Raw genomic sequence first — 19,581 nt, forward strand, 5'->3', positions numbered from 1 at the left:
CAATGGTCATCATCGGAACTTTCAAAGTTCGCTCATTGGTTGCTACTTTTTATCCAATGAATGTTTGAACCGTTCTAGAGCGCGCCTTTACAGATTGACAGCAGATTGAACCAATGTGCATAACGCATAAAACCGCTCCAGACACTGAGATGCTTAAACCAATAGCAATGAAGGGCGGTTAATTTTACAGTGGACTGGGATTGGACCGCTTCGGATCAGAAGCCTCTCCCTCGCATAAAGTAGCCAATGTTTATATTATTACATTGTTTGGAACGATTTAAAGGGAACGGGTGAGTCAAAGGCGCCAAAGTTACGTAGGTAGGCATAATCAAGCCACCAGAGAGGAAATGAAACTGAAAAAAGGTTTCAGTCAGTCATTTAACCTATGCCTAGTAGAATAGTCCTACACTACACAATTATTACTATATTATTACATTAGGACTATTAAATTAAATGAACCTGTTGTTTATCAGAGGACTGTTTGTCCAATGTCAGACTGGCATTGTAACGTTTTTAAAACGATAATGAAAACAGATTCATTACTTTACTCTGGGTGCATATGCACATGGCTCTTATGGGATATGTACGGACATGTAGGCCTACATGTGTAAAGGAAATAAAGTTCAACAGACAGTGTGTGTTGCCTCCTTTTCCCCTTCTGGTTGGTGTGCCTCCTCACATCGGATCCCATGCATAATATGTTTTTTTTTGTGTGATGAAATATGAGCAAAATGTAAGCATAAATTGTGAACGTAGGTTGTATGGCAAATGTTTTAATATCAACTCTTTCTGAAACAGGTAAGATTGTGTCAGGGCTTTCTAAACAGGTGAGATTGTGTCAGGGCTTTCTAAACAGGTGAGATTGTGTCAGGGCTTTCTAAACTGGTGAGATTGTGTCAGGGCTTTCTAAACAGGTGAGATTGTGTCAGGGCTTTCTAAACAGGTGAGATTGTGTCCGGGCTCTTCACTCGCCTGGTGGGAGCCTCCCTCACCACGTGGTCACATTTTTTTAGTGGCACCCCCTTGACAGCTGAGAGAAAAAGGTACGTTTTAAAGTACACTGCTCAAAAAAATAAAGGGAACACTAAAATAACACATCCTAGATCTGAATGAATGAAACATTCTTATTAAAAACTTTTTTTCTTTACATAGTTGAATGTGCTGACAACAAAATCACAAAAATTATCAATGGAAATCAAATTTATCAACCCATGGAGGTCTGGATTTGGAGTCACACTCAAAATGAAAGTGGAAAACCACACTACAGGCTGATCCAACTTTGATGTAATGTCCTTAATGACAAGTCAAAATGAGGCTCAGTAGTGTGTGGCCTCCACGTGCCTGTATGACCTCCCTACAACGCCTAGGCATGCTCTTGATGAGGTGGTGGATGGTCTCCTGAGGGATCTCCTCCCAGACCTGGACTAAAGCATCCGCCAACTCCTGGACAGTCTGTGGTGCAGACATGATGTCCCAGATGTGCTCAATTGGATTCAGGTCTGGGGAACGGGCGGGCCAGTCCATAGCATCAATGCCTTCCTCTTGCAGGAACTGCAGAACCACTCATTTATTGGGGGTGTCTTGCTAATTGCCTATAATTTCTACCTGTTGTCTATTCCATTTGCACAACAGCATGTGAAATTTATTGTCAATCAGTGTTGCTTCCTAAGTGGACAGTTTGATTTCACAGAAGTGTGATTGACTTGGAGTTACATTGTGTTGTTTAAGTGTTCCCTTTATTTTTTTGAGCCGTGTACATTTTCAGCATAGAGAACATTTTGCAGTTTTAAAGGAAGTTTGCTGCAGCACCCCAAAATGTTTTTTTCTCCTCCACAAAAGTAGACCATTGCACCAATAGTTCCTCTATGTAAATATAACATCTGTTCCATGTGCTGTTCTAATTTCCTCTTGAACATGACACTACAGTAGTTCTTCTGCAGTGCAAGTGTGGCCTCCATATAGCCTATGTAGGCTAGGCTAAGCATACTACGCCCCCCCCATCCACCTTTCAACTTACTCTTGGAAGTAGTAATAGTGAAATGCACAAAGTGCAATTTTAAAATTGGTGATGGATGATTTAGCCTGGTTACTGTCTCCTCTGTAGTGATGGACATGACTCCTGATGCAGGAGGAATCCCACCTGAGGTGGAGTCACCACACACCATAAACACACACATTTGTTTCACTATCCTTGTGGGTACCATAACATTTCATCCCAATCAAAATCCTATTTTCCCTAAACCTAATCTTAACCCCAAACCCTAAAACTAAATGTAACCCTTACTCCTAACCCTAAATCTAACTCCTAACCCTAATTGTAAGCCTAACCCTAACCCTAATTGTAAGCCTAACCCTTAACCTAACCCATAAGCCTTAAATATACTTTTTCCTTGTGGGGACCGGTAAAATGTCTCCACTTTTCCAAAATGTCCTTGTTTTACCATCCTTGTGAGGGCTTTTGGTCCACAGGGATAGCAAAACCAAAACACACACACACACACACATATTGTATCCTCATGGGGACCTACAATTAATTTATATTTAAAATCCTATTTTCCCTAACCCTTAAACTTACCATAACCATAACCCGTAACCCTAACCCCTTCTAACCCTAATGGTAACACTAACCCTAAACCTAACCCAAGCTTAAAATAGACTTTGAAATGTCCCCATGAGGGAGTTTTCCTTGTTTGACTATCCTTGTGGGGACAATTGTGGATTTTAGGTCCCGACGAGGATAGGATAACCAACACACACACACGATAGATGGGGGGGGGGGGACCAGTGAATACAACAAATGCACTCAACAATTTCTGGGGGTAATAACATTGATTGATACTGGGAAGATGCATAGTGCAACAGGTGTATAGTTATATTTTTAGTACTGGTAATGTGTGTATTATACATCCCTCCCATTCATCACAGACCATCAGAGCCAGAGGGAGAAGTGTCTCTGGACGAGTGGAAGGCCCTGCAGAAGCTGAGTTTAACCTCCGTAAACTGGACAGCAAGGTGCCCTCCAAGGCATAAAGTCCAAACACAGTGAGGTGAGTGATTCAGATTAGTGCTGCAGAGATTGACCTTTGGCAGGACCATAAATGGATACACAATTAGGCATTTATTTGTGTTTAAGTTTGATGTGCTTCTATTGTTGCTCATATTTGGCATTTCTTCCACTAGAACACAAAGGCGGAGTCTGTTGAGGAAGAGGACAGCCACTTCTCCAGTCTGTGCAGGTCTGCCAGTGATATCACTTCCTGTTTGGAGTTCAACTTTGGCAGCCTGCAGCGCCCCAGTCGAAGGGGGAGAAAGGGTGACGACTAGTCACCCTGAGAGAGCAGAGAAGAGGGTAGGTATCCTATCCTTTAGAAAATATGCTGGAAACCAACAACATATGGGCAGAGGCTTTTTATATTAGTTTTATACAGAGCAGAGCAGTTCTATTAAGTGAACACCAAAGGCAAGGGTTTTTGAAAATGTCTTGGTAAAAAACTGACAAAATTATTTTTAGACAACCATAACACATTTGGTGGGGACCATTTTGTCAGGTGAAGAAACTTCTTTCTAGGAGCATGAAAAGTACTGTACTGTATTATAATCCTATCCCCTTAACACCACTCATGTTCATATGTCCTGTTGTGCTTCTCTCCAGGCTTATGTCCTAGCCCCAAACCCAGATCACCCTGAGGACTTCCCTGCTTTAGCTGTGGGGAGATTAATTATTTTTACCAAGACTACAAAGGAATTCCTTTTGTTTGCATTTGGCTCCTGGTGAAATGGGTTGCACTTACATTTAAAAATATATATATTCTAAAACATTTGGGTGTTATTTCTCCTCCCGCCTTGTGTTCCTATGGAAGCACAGAAGGCAATGTTCAATAAGTCCTGTGACAATAGATGTACTGTTGCAGATGGCTTGCCTTGTCTTTGTTCTTCTGAAGGACACAACAGACCAACACTAACACAGGCCTTGCACAGTCGATGCGCATCCTCAGAATATTGGCAGTAATGTTCTGATTCTACATGTTAAATCGCCACCATTTGATGACACCCAGCAAGTGATCTACTGCACACCACTGATGTTGGTCTCTTGTCCTTCACACACTTAGTCTAACCAGTTAGTTAGCGGTTTTCTACATTATATGTCCCCCAGTGGTGAGTTCGAAGATACACAGCTGCAGACTGAACATTCAGATAATTCACCACAGCACACACTATGAACATGAATAATTTACTATTCTGTGGTCATCAATCACCATCAAGCTACTGTTCTCAGTGGCTCTAATGTAGCACAAAGTATACAAGATTAAAAGTATAAAGCTTGAAAATGGTGAGTAGTGAATGGTGCTTGCGAGGGGTGTCCATAAACTGAAAATTAATTTGGCTGCTGTGGTAGCACATGAGCAGGATGTCACCAAAAATGATCAAAGACAATGGTCAGTATAATTGGTGGCATTTAATTTTAGAAAGCTGGTATACTCCATGTGCTCCGAGCAGATATATAATGCACGATAATTATGAATGAGATGAGGCCCCTTTAGGACCATTTTGTATGTAAGACTGATTACAATTGATAGCATGGTTGATCATAACAAGTACAAAAATATTTACAAAGTACAAATACATTTTTCAGTATATCAAAATGTTGACTTATTTACAGTTTAAGTACAGCAGCTCAACAAAAAAAGACAACCGACTAGAAGCTTCACTGGAGAATGAAAGAAAGCTGGAGCATTTTAAGGGTGCTATTCAGTCTGCGTCGCTGAAGCGCTAGAAACGTAAAGATCATTTCTGATTGAACGGACATATGCAGAGTTTACCGTGAATGCAGTGTCTGCTAACGCGGGAACATTGCCATTCAATTTCAATCAATCGGGATCGTTGAACTTCCCGCGATACAGATTGAATAGAGCCAAGTGAAATACAACAAGCGAAATGAGGATTTACAACTCTGGACAAACCATTGATTATTTAAAAAAAAGAGGGTGGCATTGTATTACTTCTGTGCATTACATTTCTGTCTATAACATTCTGAAAGATGCTTCCCAAAGAGCATATCCCCTAGAGTAGACATGGTGCCGACGTCAGCTTTTCCGACATGTTCAAGAGGGCCGACATGAGCTTTTCACAAATGATTTCATCTACAAAACACCTCAACTTCCAAACAGCTGGACATGACCTGATCTAGATCATACAACAGGTTAAGAAAAGTGGACGGTGCCTACCTCTGGAGGACCTACACCAAAAAAGCAGATTGACAGTCTGATGGTTCAGGATCAGCCTGGATTGCTATGGCAACCTTCTACTAGTATGTAAACAAGCAGGCAACAAATGTGTGAAATGGAACTCTATTCCCATTACTTATGGCCAGGACTAATGTATAGAGAACAGGGTTTCATTTTAAGATGCACACAACCTTTTTAAAATTTTCTTCCACGATAAACAGTGAAATATACAATAAAATAAGTGCCTTTTGATAAAGAGAGTTGGCAAATTAATTCCAAACCAACCAAACATGGTTTACATCTTAATCATATCTGATAACTCGTTCGTCCCATTCACAATCAGATGCATCATTTCCTCATCGAACATCATCCCTTTATCAAAAATCGACTGGACTGGTCCAAGAAAAAAAAAAAAAAACAGTTCCTTTTAAGAAATGAAAACAAAATCTCAATTTTTAGGAGCTGTAGGGTAGACTTCTACAGGAGTCCACTCTTAGAATTCCGGGACCCCAGGCTCAGCGCAGAAGAGGAGCTCTAGCTTTTGGTATGGAGTGACTGAAGGGACAAAAAGCACACAATTATACCCAGGCAGAGAGAAATGGGACATTCAGATAATACACCGCAACAATACTACAATGTCTTCTATTCATTAAAGACCCTCAAGAGGGGTTACAAAAACACAATATGCAAGACTTTACTATGCATGCAGTCAGTCTATTCTAATCTTATAAAGGACTTAGAGATGTGAGCAATTAAGAGTGCAGGTTGTCTGGAGACACACAACAGCATAGCAGAGCAATGAGCCATACAAAAGGGATAAAAAAGGGAAACGGATACCATAGTCTCGTTAAGCGCATTGATTGTAAAGAGCATTGAGTTCTCCGTCTTCTGGACACAGTGCGTCTGTTAGGAGTGAAAATTAAAAAGTAAAAAAGGGTGAAAGGTAAAAGAAAGGGTTATATGATTGATTCCCCAATGACTTCTCAGCAGAATCACCAACAGCCAAGGAGCAAGGAGACACAGTGTGAGCAGTAAAAGCCCAGAGAAGCGATAGCCAGTCATACTCCTGAATCATCCATTCCAGCAGGACATGCAAAAAGCCATAGGGAGTGTAAAGAACTGGAGAGACTGTTCAAGTGTTTGAGCCGGAGTGTCGGAAGCCTAGAGTACAAACAGATATAGAAGGCGTTTGTTCATATGAAATGTAAAGTTAAGCAGACCCTTGGTGTGTGGGGGACCCGCAGAGTAGGAGAGAGTGAGGTTGAGCCCAGAGAAAGGGTTGAGGAGGGGCTTGCCTTCCGAGGGGCCTGCAGCATGTTTAGGTTGGGCAGGTTGACTGTGTCTCTACGGCAACAACTGGGCTCACGGCACACTGGCTCTCTGTCACTGGTCACTACATGCATGCTGTCTAGAGACCTGGCTAGTCTGGAGTGGCACAGGGAGCTGGCAGAGGAGGGAAGGGGTTCATCGAGTCATCATAAACCATGTATGGCTAAGGCTCATTCTGTCCAGTTTACCTCACAGAAGTAACTATTTTCTGTATGACTGAGTATATATAACCTTCAAACATTTGACAAAATATTCAGCTAACAAATATGAGAAAGAGAGCAAACTAGATCAGCATTACCTCTGACAAATCCTAACTTGAGTTACCCACACCGTATACAGACTTTCACATTAATATTGCACTGCTGTCGATGAAAGTACTAGTTGGAATTCAATAGCACGGCTTATTGGAGACATTGACACTAACCTGCCCCCCACACTATTGGCAGGCAGTGAGGTTCTGGTTCTCTTCCTTTTCTCGGAGGCATCAGGGAGATGGGAGGGGTTCACCACAGCTTTACAGCTCTGCCCACTGGACTGAAGGAGAATCCTGGAGCAGAGCGAGATCACACACTTAGAGAACGGACAGACTGGTAGGATTGTCAAGCGCCTGCCGGCCGAGAGTATTTAGCCCCTCTGAACAGAGTGCCGGCCGTAATTTGTAAACCGATGCTCCACGTAGAAACAGGCGAACATGACGGCCTTCAGTTGCCAACGGCGGGGGGTTTCTTTAACACACCACGCCGACAGCAAGTGAACAAGCGGCCCCATATTGTGCAGCCGGACAATCGGTCTAGTTGAGTTCTCAATCAGGAAGCGTTTAAGTACCTTAAAGACTGCGATGACCTGCTGTGGATGTTTTTTTCTTCTTGTCTGTAAACACACAAACACACCCCATATTTCAACATCAACAGCAAGGGAGGGAGAAAGACAGACAGGAGGAGATTGAGACCACACAGCTTGGAGATGCAGAGACAGAGAGAGAGAGAGCAAACAGGCAGCAGCCGCAGAATAATCCAGAACATTCTAAGATGTTGAGCATTACATTTTCTCCTGGCTCAGAGTTTGATGCAAAGTTGAATGTGAGGCACAATAAGCACTTTGTTGGTTATTCAGGTGCTGGAGGCTTGCCAGAGGTCAAATATAAGCTGGTTGTAGCACTTAAATTAGGAATTGGATCAATATTGTTGGGGTGGGAGTGATTTGCATTGGCTTTGCTGATATGCAGCTACTGGTAAAATTATTCCAAAACAAAGATTCAAGGAGTGAAATATATAAGCAGGAAGTAGTTATTACTGGCAGTGCTTGAAGTTAAAAAGCAAAAAAAGGCATTTCCAAAACTCTCCAAGACTGACAAAGGCTAAGTAACACATCACAGAAACGTGATCCCTACTCTCCTCGTTTGCAAAAAAAAAAGGTCAGTTGCAGCCAGTTTGTGACAAAACTTGTACCAGAACTCTGAAGGATATTTAGAAGTGTAAAGAAAGGTGAGGATGGTGGACGGGAGGGGGGACCCCGGCACATAAACTCTTGAGGGGGTTATTAAGATGAGGGGGCACACTTACAGCATTCTCAGTTAGACTCCGGAAGGGGGAAGAGTTTTGGGGGACGGGCGGACAGGAGAGCTCAGTGAAATCCTAACCCGTCTATACAGAAATGCAGGATGGAAGAAGGGAAGCCATACACAATCCACCACAGGGCAAGGCTACACAGGGACGAGAGCAGCATGGCTACCAACCATCTAAAGGAGGAGGGGGAAAACATCCAAACAGAACAGAAACAAAAACATGACAGAAAGAAGCATAGACAGAGAGACATCCAGAGGAGAGAATCTCACTCGTTCTTTTTTCCATTGGAACTGGGTCAGGCTTACCCAACAGCAACGCCCCGTCCTGAGTCCTACTGTACATATCCACTAGCCTGGGCACCAGACCCTTTCCACTTCAGCCAACTGGTTGTGATCTTGCTTGACAAGGCAGCAAAGTGGCATTATTAAATGCTGAAACAGTTAGGCACCCAGGCTACAAAATAAAATTTAAAGTAAAGTCTTTTCACCATAGCAGAAAAGGTACCTGCTAAGTTCACCAATTCAAGTCTCACCACCTCCACAAGTTCTTGCATTGATTTTACACAACTTGTTTTCCACAGCATGCTAAAACGGTTTCCCCAAATGGTGGTCTAGTGGCGCATTTCAGAGTCTACCGCCTCCGGTGTTTGCGCAGTTATAGCCCTAAGTATGGTTCAACATTGAGAATCAGTAAGGAAACACCAAAGCTTGCTTCCAGTTTACTCTAAAAGACAGACTTCAATGGAGAAGGCAATCAAGGACACGGTGCAAGAACAAAGGCACCTCCATAGGCCTGGACAACAGAAGAAAAGCTTCACACAACGTGTGTTTGACTGTGTAAATACATCACCTAAAAATAACTGGGCTTATACACCTCTTAGTCCAGAAGCCCGAATGTCGTCTCGAGGAGTGTTCTCACAGCGAACACCAAGTGCATTTGACAGTCATGTGCAGGATACACTCTGGAATCTAGAACATAAACTGTGCCCGTGAAAGATACTGGCAGAAAGAAACTGAGACTTTCATGAAAATAATTAGCAATATCATTCTCAAGACATGAATACAATACGCTGATGAAAGTGGCCTATGGTGATTGGACCCTTACAACGACAAGAGTCAATGAGGGATTCTTGCAAGATAAATGTGGGTTTGGTTCAGTAGAGAAGATGATTTTTAGGCAGGAAGAAGCAAGGCTCGGACAGTGGGAAGGCACTGACCCAGTCACTAACACAATGGAAAAAGAACAGCCATTTTACATTCAACCTGGCCCAACACTTACAACATATTAGGTACAATACAGAGGCCATGCATGTTCAAAAGGTTAAATCATGCTTTTTTGTGTGTCATGCATAGGAGGTAAAAATAGATCACACGTGCCCACAGTCAATGTTGCATTATCCATTTCAGTCCCTTTCACAGAGAAAAACTAAATGGTAGCTAGACTATGCTGGAGTAAAATAATAGGAGGGCAAGGTTTGGGGTTCCATGAATGGCCAATCTCAGAGCATATCACTGTATCCGTGACGATGGAGAAACCACATTCTGTTGAGCAGCTGTCTCAATCAATAGTATGAGTAGACCTCGGAATCCCTGTCTACTGGAGATTCCCAGTTCTCACCCTTGCTAGCCTGTGCATATCAAAGCAGCACGTGCCCGAGCAGGTGACCAAAATCATTCATCACATTATCCACCCACAGGACACCATATCGTACTGCAGTCACCCAAAAGCCATACATCCATTGGCATGGCGACCATTTATACAGGAAGAGGAAGCTAGTCAGACAAGAAGTGACATGCACTTACCTCCATGATACAAAACCTCACTTCCTCTCTCAGTTTTTCTCTCAGTTTTTTTCCCCCCTCTCTGTCTTGCTCTCTCTGCTACATTTTGAAAGGCAGACAATCCAGACAGCATTCTGGCCACACGGTGCCTAAGAGGCTCCAGCAGTATACTACCGCCTGCCTGCCACGGGATAACAAAACCCACAGCCGTAGGTGTTCACAGAGGTCGACAAACTGTCCTCCATGTGGGCACCAACATTTTCCACAACATTCGCATTTGGATTCTCAGTGGAACATGACGCCCATTAGAATAGTAAATCTGGCGCTCATTTAAATAGTGCCATGTGCCCAGCCCATATGGGCTTGTAAGACACTACTTTCAGTCATTCTACATAGCCAACTTTCTCATCATCAACAATAGTCAATCAGTGTTAGAATCATGAGTTGCAGCTATTATATGGTTTTGAGGCAGACAATGAAAAATAAACCATGATGACTACAAGACCAAATGCATGGCACCAACAGAACAACAAGTGGACTGTTATATCAACCCAAAACCTGTATTTACAACCCATAGTACAGTAATGTAATGGTAATGGGCCAACTATCATTCGGCTAAAATCAAATCCTTGCCACCCAAGAATGAATGGGGGAGCATGAAATGACATCAAAAAAGGAAACTACAATACCAAATGATCTCAAGTTAGAATCCTAATGAAACCTCAACTTTCTCTGAACATCAATACAATTAATGACTTGGATAACATGACTACAAAGCCAGTTCCTACCCCCCTCCCCTAATTACAATTCTATGAACTTTAAGGACAAAATAAACCCATTTAATCAATTCAATAACTCAACCAAATGCAGGGAATTTGGGGTTCACTTATTTCAGTATCCTGAAACAAGTCAGTGTGATGCATGATGGGAGTTGAAGGTAGATGGGATACTTACGATAGGGAGCCTGTGGATGCTCTGGCCTGTCTCTTGCTTTTCAGGGCTCGCAGTTTATCACCCTGCGTGATGCCATTCATCTCCTCATCGTCATTATACTGAGGGAGATGTAAGAAAACTTGTAAGAAAACGAGGTACACAGACAGAGGAATCCATTAACTCACTGTTCCCTCCCTCCTTTCTTGACATCAAAGTAACCAGACAGGATTTCCAAAACTCTTACCAGTTCCGCCTCCTCTTTCTTGGACATCTTGTTCTTGTTGCTGCCATTGATGGTGATGTCATCAACCCCCGACAGGATCCTGGTGACAGCCAGCTTGCCGTTTTCCTGCTCGTTCATTTTCTCCCGGAACACGTCGCCCTCCGACCACAGACTGCTCTGCTTACTGCAGCATAACGGGAAAACAGCATTCAAGTTGCACAACTCCCTACAAAACATCTTTGATACTGATTCAACAATTGATACTCAACTCAATCCAAGATGTCCCAGAACTGAAACACTTGAGTTGAATTGGGTGCGTTAGTGCTGGGTTGGAGCTTGTCTGCCTGTGGCTCTCCAGGACTACAGCTGGTGACCACTGATCTATACAGCAAAAACCTTCACAACAATGGATTGAATCTAGAGAAAATCAGACACATACTCTTCCACAAAGTTTTGTTGTGGTCCGATGACTGATCCAGGCCGGCAGATCCGCATCCAGGCGATGGCCTCAGCCGCAGTCAGGCGGTAGTGCTTCATCATGTAGCAGCCTATCAGGGTGCCTGTTCGACCCAGACCAGCTGAAAAACATTAGGATCCGTGGGATATGTAGTGTTTGATCAGAGTGACGCTGCCAATCTTTCCCATTCATTAGGACTGGAGCGTGAATGTAATGAAGTAAATGTACCTTTGCAGTGAACAGCAATAGCTCCGTCTGCGTTCTCACAGATGTTGAGGAACATCCTGACGATGGAGTCGTTTGGCGTGCTCCCGTCCACGAAGAAGAGGTCGTGGTGCTCGAAGCCCATGTCGGTGAAACGCTTGGCGTCATACATCTTCTTGTTGAGACGGACGATGGTTGTGATATTGTGTTTCCTGAAGTAAGGAAAGTAGGCCTCGGGGGCATGAAGAGGGTAACCTGGAGAGAACAAAATGTTTTTGTAGAAATTGTTTTACTTCTGCACACCTGGAGTCACATATATTTGTACACGGCATGAAGGGGGGGGGGGGGGGGGGGGGGGGGGGAGTGTACGCCTGTAAAATGATCATTCATTTTTTATAAAGTTCTGTGACTGAAATGCTTCATGTTTTCGATGTCCACTTTGCAAGTATAGGCTACACAGTGTAAGGGAGTTCATTTGCCAGTCATTCTTAGCGGGGAAAAGATCAATGTGGCAGCGTGTTCCACATTGGTATTAAAACATAGAAAATGCAAACATGTCCTTACAGCTCAGATTGAAGAAAGCTAATCTGGAGGGTTTCAACCTACCGTTCTCCATTTTGCTTTTTGGATGAGGACCGCTGAACGCTAGGAATTTTCCAGGAACTATCCAGTTGAAATCTCCATTTTCTGCTCTCTGCAACAAAGAGACACAGACAATTACGAATCCTTTGTGTTTACCCAAGTTGCATTCTGAAGTACGATAGCGATAAACTTACCTCGTAATGTTCGTATTCCTCCACATCAAACTGGGAGAAATCAAGCCAGCCAAACTGCAGAGCCTGGAGATACATTTTATGGGAATACATTTCATTTGGAGCATGGAACACTATGCAAAATGTGTTACATTTCATAAAATGTGCAGCTGCAAATGAACTTGTTAGACTAACATCGGACTGACTGAAGCGTTGTACCTTGTATATGGCGCACAGACAGTCTAGAATGTTCAGATTGTACATGCAGGTTCCAAAAGAGGCATCTCTGTTCAAAACAGACAAAACAATTACATTTAGAAACAATTCAAATCCATTCATATCACATTTATAAGGACTAAATAAATACAGGGTCATAAAATCTTAACAATACGACGTTGATCAATTGTGATTGGCACTACTTTCTAATGTGTGCTCTTGAGGAGTTTCTCTCTCTAGAAGTTCTGTGTTTGTATATGTATGCATGTATTTGTGTGTGTGTTTACCTGAAGGGTAAGTAGGTAGAGTTCCTGGACACCAGTAGACTGTAGGCTTCCTCTGGCGTCTTCTGAAGATGCATCACCTTCAAACAAACACAGGCCAGCATTACGGAGGACCGACTAACGGAGAACAGCAGCAACATTATAATGAAGATTCACAAGCACTTTTATTAACCGGTAACACACAATCAATCACTGGTTCAGGGCTATCAATCAGTATGACGTCTCTGCTGAGTGAGAAATACTTACTGCATATGAACCAATGAGATAAGCAGCGTTGGCTTGTTTCTTTTGATCTCCACAGGTGTAGAAGACTATCTTCTTCTTTGCTAGTGTGCATGACTGCTCCAGACGACAACAAAATAACAATTAGCCAATTACATTTAAGTAATTTTGCAGACACGCTAATCTAGAGTGACTTACAGTTGCAATATGTAACTTTTTGGGCGACCCGACCAAATTCACATAGAAATGTGTGTTATAGATCTGTTATTCTCAATGAAAACAAGTCTACGAAGCGGTAGATCTGTATGTACGCTATTTTATGTTTCTTTTTTGCATCTTTTACTTTCAGTTTTGTACACCAGCTTCAAACAGCTGGAAGTATAATATTTTTCCGCTCTGAAAAATATATTTCACAGCAGTTTAGACTGTACAATGATTCTCTATACTATACTTGCTTTTTTTGTCACAAACTGAAATGAGGCAAACTATTAGAATTTTAGTGACCAGGAAATGGCGGAGTGATTTCTGCATAGTGCATCTTTAAGTGCCTTGCTCAAGGGCACAGAGATTTTTCACCTATTCAGCTCGGGGATTTGAACCAGCAACCTTTCGGTTACTGGCCCAACGCTTTTAACTACTAGGCTACCTGACGCTCATACTGCACATCACTACACAAAACAATCCTGATCCCTGACTACGACAGTCAGAACAGTATAAAAAAAAGTTTTTATTTTGTCACAACTTTTCCATATGAGATTGTCTTACACCAATAGGCCTAGGCCTGCTATAAGTCAGACTGTCATTAAGTTGTCCAGGACTGGATTAGGAGATCTCTGAACTCAATGCTCTTAGTCTCTCTAGACATGTCGAGTTTCCTCCCAAAATGTTATAATATTCCGGTTTAACAATAGAACTTCAGTTTGGCATAGAGGAACTGCGTCACGACCTTATTCGCTTGAATAAAATACTAAATAGTAGCTAGTAAGACGGAGATCACAGAGGTTATTTTTTAATGAGTGCATTTCGCAAGTGGCTAGTTTGAATCAACTACCTTCACTAAATCCACTGCAAAAGGTTTTGCCTGCAAACTTTGGTTTCGAATCCCGACATTCTGGCATGTCTGCCTCGAGATTTGTTGGGAGAGTTGTCTGTCTGAAGAGGACCCACCCCAATTTTCTCCCCCCCCTTATCAAAGATGCCGAAAAAGTACAATGCTCTGCAAATCATGAGTTCTAAAACCCTGCCTACATTCTCTTCAATAATCTACAAACATTACCCATTTCTGACTAGTGTGACATAACTTCTGTTTGGTTAGGCTGAGAGAACAGTTGACTATCAATTGACCAAGTCCTCTGTCAGTGCGTGTGTGTGTATGTGTAAGGTTACAGAGTTCCTTTACCTTGAGCTTTTTAGTGAGCTTGCAACAGAAGCGATAAAACATGGCCAGGTTGAGCGGGCCAAAGTCTGCATAAAAGCTGGAGAAGAGAGAACAAGGCACAGGCAGGTTTGACTGTTAAAGTGAAGTTTCTTTAGACTGTTCAGAACATTGCAGGTCAATCAATAAATCAGCTATCCTAAACAGGCCTATGCCTCTGATGAAGACCTAATGGGTGGAGACATATGTTACACTGTGTGTGAACTATCCTCTTTGCTGATGAACATTCATACTTGGACATCCACATCTGCTATTCATTAATGTTCAACACTTACAGTGCATTCAGAAAGTATTCAGACGCCTTGAATCTTTCTGCATTTTGTTACGTTACAGCCTTATTCTAAAATGTATCAAATATTTTTTTGTCCCTCAATCTACACACAATACCCCATAATGACAAAGTGAACAGGTTTAGAAGTTTTTGCACATTTATTACAAATAAAAAACAGAAATACCTTATTTACATAAGTATTCAGACCTTTTGCTAAGGGAGCCCACTTTTTGAAGGCAGGCCACTCGATTTGGTCTCTGCGTTATATTGGCATCGAACATGTCACCCTCCCTAGGAGAGGGGGTGACCTTGATCATTTATTGTTAAAACGAGAGGCTGCCTGGATCTTTAACTTAAAGACCCTTGCTCCCTTCGGTCTCAAAGTAGACTTTGATCTGAAGCCATTCTTGTGATTATTGTGACTTTGCCATTGTAATTGTTTGTAAGCCTGTGTAGTCTAAAACGAATCTATGATCGTATGCTATCCATTTGTTGTTTGTATGCTGTTCTTTGTATGCCATTTTAATATTTTAGAATTAACCAAAGATATTAGGCCACTCTTGGCCATGATTACAGACACTATATAAACGAGTCATCCCGCAGTGTTTGTGATTATACCCTGATGAAGACAGTTTGGCTGTCGAAACGTTGGTAATTACATTTTTGCATCTGAGCTCCTAGAGTGTTTTCTGCTCCGCTAGCCAGCACCTCGCCTAAATAGGTGTGCGTTTCTTTTTCTTCTATATATACACTGTATGTAAACATTTATTTTCTCAAATGTAAAAGTATATATTTTGTATGGTTTAAGACAGGAACAGTCATATACGCTCGCAGACACACCTCCACAATAAACATATCCTAAGCTCCTCTCAAGGCACACAGGTGTTTATTTTGACCGGTAGTGTGTGTACACACACAAACATATTTCAATATTCATAAACGAATGTAAAAAAAAATAACAATATGAATACTACTCATATTAAAGAGCAAGCGGTAAGGCTTCATATTACATATTTTTGATTGTAGCACCTACAAATGAAACATTATGGAGTCATACACAGGAGGCCTGGGTAAGGCCAAAAATACCAACATGTATTTATAATTTCTCAATTATGCTTTTACATACAAATGTTAAATATATGTTAAGCTGCAAAGTCAAAATTGTCTATATTGTAAAAATGTATGAAACCACAAATATGATTTTTGGTCTTAAATTTATGATTAGGCTTAGCAGTGTGGTTAAGATTTAAAAGCGGATTTCATGACTTTGTGGCCGTGCCAGCTATAGTGACCACTTGGCAGGTCTCCAATTCACGAGTCATCTCAAATCCAACCAGGGCTGGGTTTCCCAGGGGTATAATCATTACTACAAACATTTGCAAAATGTTCAGTTCTGCAACCAACACTATTGTTTCTATTAGCCAGATTTGGGTAGGTCCGGCCTGTTTGCCGAACCTTTCCAATAGAAATGATAGTTTCTGTGGCAAAACAAAACGTTTTGCAAATGTTTGGAGAAATGACTACACACCTGGTTTCACGAGGAATCACTCATATGGCCTATGAACGTCCTGTAATACAAAAGCACTTACTTTTCATATGACAGCTCATCATCTATGCAGAAGCAATGTCTGTCAGCTGTGCTTTTTATCTTCTGCTGCAGTACTGCGAAATACAGTTGATCTGAAAAATAGAAGGGGGTTTTAAAAGCTTTTTTGGCACACAGTCGTGGTCTTGGGGAGGGGGCATTCAGTGATCTAGAGAACTATTTTGCATTATATATTCTGTTCGAGTTTCATCATGGATTTGATTATGGACAGTCAAACAAACATGCAAAGTACCGTTAGCTACAAATTAAGGCTTGTTAATTGTGCCGCACTTTGCGGGCAAAACAAATAGCACATGCCAGTTTGAATTTGAATTACCTTTCCCCCGGAAATGTTTCGACCGACGGATATCAATAGTGCAACAATTTACAGTAGATAAGGTATGGTTTGCTTTCAGAACAGCACTTACCTTTAATGATTTCAATACTTTTCGTGACATTGTCCTCGGTCATTCTGATAGCGACTTTAGCCAACAATTAGTTTCAAGTCAAGTTTAATTAGTTGCAAGTCAAGTTGAACGGCTTGTTTTCACTGCAGTCTTACTATAAACGCGCCTAAATAATAACGAAAACGTCTGACATACAGTCCAGCACAATGGCCTACACACTCATTAAAGAAAAATATATTTTCTTTATCCCATGAAACTAAAACGCCCCACAGAAGCGAACAGCAAAATGTGGTATTTTCTACCCCTCAAATACTAAAAGAAAGTGAAGCAAATATTTTTCTGAAGTAGCATAATGCGTCGCTGGGCAAGGTCTATAAATGTGTCTGTCTCCGTGGAAAAAATATACTGATATGACAAATTAAGCCTCAACTTGCTTAGTGACGAAAAATAACAGGCCGCATAGACAGGCTACGTACTCTGCTCAAAAATAGTTTTGAAATAAAATCATAAGCACCACCCACTGCAACAATGTAATGCTTTCGCGCAACGTTATTGGTTCAATGAAACGGTGAACGCTACACTGTTGCAGGGTTGGCATGCCAATCATTATACTTCCCTGAACGAAGGACTGGGCGGATTCGATTATGTTGAACCACGGGGCACCATACCACGGCCCGTGACGTAAACGGCAAATGCACTGAGGCAGGAGCGCCCTTCTCAAATCTAACAGTAATCTGAGCCACTCGGTCATGTTGTTAACAATGCAACATGGTGAACCGTCCAGAAACATACATCCCATTTCCATCAAATAGCTTATATCTTTGAATTGTCGAACTAGAACTAATGCAGATAATACGTTTTTATCAAAAACAATCACGTTTGCATGTGAAAACAGAGAATCCTACTCATTACTTATCGTGCTTAATAACGTCCCCTTTGTTTTGAGCTGACTTCGCCGTGGACTTTGAACGGGGCACCTGGCGTACGCCCGGGTGGTTGCCCCGTTCCAAAACGAATGCAATCAACTTTCCCCCTGTTAAAAACATGCGTATCGGGTGCCCGGGCTATATTAATCGAATCCCCTCATTTTTAAAATTCTGCATGGGAAGACATTCGAGATTCTAATTGGAACGATGCCCAAGCCGTTGCTGGGAGAATAGATTCGCGCGGCCAATAGAAATGCATCTTCTACTTTGACGGAACACTTCCATTGTAGTCCTCAAGTGAGGGATAGTTGGAACAACCGGTAAGGCTTGAATTGATTACAAACATTTTCTTACCAAGTTATTACAAAACGACAATGTTTGGTTGGTTATACACGGCTGTAGACTAGCCTATCATGCAGGCCTTATATGCATTATGAGGTAACCCGACAAATAGCCTACAGTACACCCATTGTTTGTGTGCAAAAAGCTTGCCCATTCTCATTGAAAAATAACAAGTGAGACAATTTCCTTTAGTGTGGTTTGGCTTATAAAAACAGCCACATGATCAACCTTTTGAATCAGGCAAAATGCATGTATTGTAGCCTATCCTCTTTTTTGGGGTAAACAGGAATTCTGCATCCTGTGATGCACTTAGTCTGTGGCTCCGGAGTGGCGCAGCAGTCGAAGGCACTGCATCTCAGTGCTAAAGGTGTCACTACAGACAACCTGGTTCGAATCCAGGCAGTATCACAACCGGTCGTGATTGTCCCATAGGGCGGCGCACAATTGGCCCAGCGTCCTCCGGGTTTGGCCGTCATTGTAAATAACACTTTGTTCTTAACTGACGTGCCTGAAGGGTATGAAAATGCATAAATCAATACTATAGCTTATGATTAGGAACCGATGGTGTCGCCATTTTAGATAAAAAGCTGCAGGGAAATCAATGATAGGTCTAATAGTCAGCAACATCATAAAATCTGCATTCAGACACTGCAAGGCCAGCGTAGCCTACGGTCTATGTTCCAAACTCGCTCAATGTAATCTACGAAGGGTTCATCCGCAATTTCTTACCTGATACACTAATGTGAATATCTGACTTTAGCTCCGCCTCCTCTCTCTGAGCTGCACGGCGCTTTTTCATCGACTCAGGTCGCCTTTTTTCGCTTTTGCGCTTCATTCTTGTTTTTATGCATGCACTGCGAGCATCTCCAAATGGCACAGTGAGATCTGTCTGCCCTGCGGTTGTTTTAATTTTCGGTGCTTTATAATGTCGATCCTTGCTTTCCAGCTAGGGTGTCATCCGAAGCGCAGTTGTTCGCTCTTGCTCAGTTTTTCCTTTGGTGACGTCTGTGAGCAGGGCAAGTTTCTGAATCCCTTTCTGTGACGTAAGACGTTGCCTGCCCCTCAGTAGTTACTGTTATTATTATTATGCTGCTTTTCGACTGTTTATTTAATTTATTTAACCTTTATTTAACCAGGTAGGCTAGTTGAGAACAAGTTCTCATTTACAACTGCGACCTGGCCAAGATAAAGCAAAGCAGTGCGACAAACGACAACACAGCGTTACACATGGAATAAACTAAACATACAGTCAATAACACAATATTAAAAAAAAGTATATATACAGTGTGTGCAGATGAGGTAAGATAAGGGAGGTAAAGGCAATAAATAGGCCATAGTGGCGAAATAAATACAATTTAGCAATTAAACACTGGAGTGATAGAGACTGGAGTGATAGATGTGCAGAAGATGAATGTGCAAGTAGA

At 42.0% G+C, this 19,581-nt stretch overlaps 1 protein-coding gene across 13 annotated transcripts; it reads right to left on the bottom strand.

Annotated features, from left to right (window-relative positions):
• Positions 1 to 4,437: 4,437 nt before the first annotated feature.
• LOC139411154 (dual specificity protein phosphatase CDC14A-like) lies at positions 4,438 to 19,166 on the bottom strand. Of its 13 annotated transcripts, XM_071157043.1 has the most exons (17): positions 18,887 to 19,166; positions 16,487 to 16,577; positions 14,591 to 14,666; positions 13,216 to 13,308; positions 12,973 to 13,049; positions 12,689 to 12,755; positions 12,494 to 12,556; positions 12,324 to 12,411; positions 11,742 to 11,972; positions 11,496 to 11,634; positions 11,078 to 11,240; positions 10,855 to 10,952; positions 7,380 to 7,424; positions 6,979 to 7,101; positions 6,521 to 6,668; positions 6,063 to 6,128; positions 4,438 to 5,780 (listed from the first exon to the last, which is right to left on the bottom strand). In XM_071157043.1, the coding sequence occupies exons 1-17, from the start codon at positions 18,990 to 18,992 to the stop codon at positions 5,760 to 5,762; spliced, it is 1,695 nt and encodes a 564-aa protein (XP_071013144.1). In that variant the 5' UTR covers positions 18,993 to 19,166; the 3' UTR covers positions 4,438 to 5,759. The 13 variants fall into 13 exon arrangements, 12 of the variants coding, with proteins under 12 accessions (XP_071013144.1, XP_071013148.1, XP_071013145.1 ...); XM_071157047.1 differs by lacking the exon at positions 6,521 to 6,668; XM_071157044.1 differs by lacking the exon at positions 6,063 to 6,128.
• Between the last annotated feature and the right edge of the window lie 415 nt (positions 19,167 to 19,581).

This window comes from Oncorhynchus clarkii, chromosome 6, assembly GCF_045791955.1.
Source record: "Oncorhynchus clarkii lewisi isolate Uvic-CL-2024 chromosome 6, UVic_Ocla_1.0, whole genome shotgun sequence".
Lineage (NCBI taxonomy): Eukaryota > Metazoa > Chordata > Actinopteri > Salmoniformes > Salmonidae > Oncorhynchus > Oncorhynchus clarkii.

What these genes read in the sequence shown, in the direction of transcription:
- LOC139411154 (XM_071157040.1), bottom strand. Translation starts at nt 18,992, where the DNA reads ATGAAGCGCAAAAGCGAAAAAAGGCGACCTGAGTCGATGAAAAAGCGC. An exon ending in AAAAAGCAAAATGGAGAACG is followed by an intron (nt 11,973 to 12,323) that starts GTAGGTTGAAAC and finishes TGTTCTCTCCAG; the next exon opens with GTTACCCTCTTCATGCCCCC. An exon ending in GCCAATAGTGTGGGGGGCAG is followed by an intron (nt 6,669 to 6,978) that starts GTTAGTGTCAAT and finishes CTCCTCTGCCAG; the next exon opens with CTCCCTGTGCCACTCCAGAC.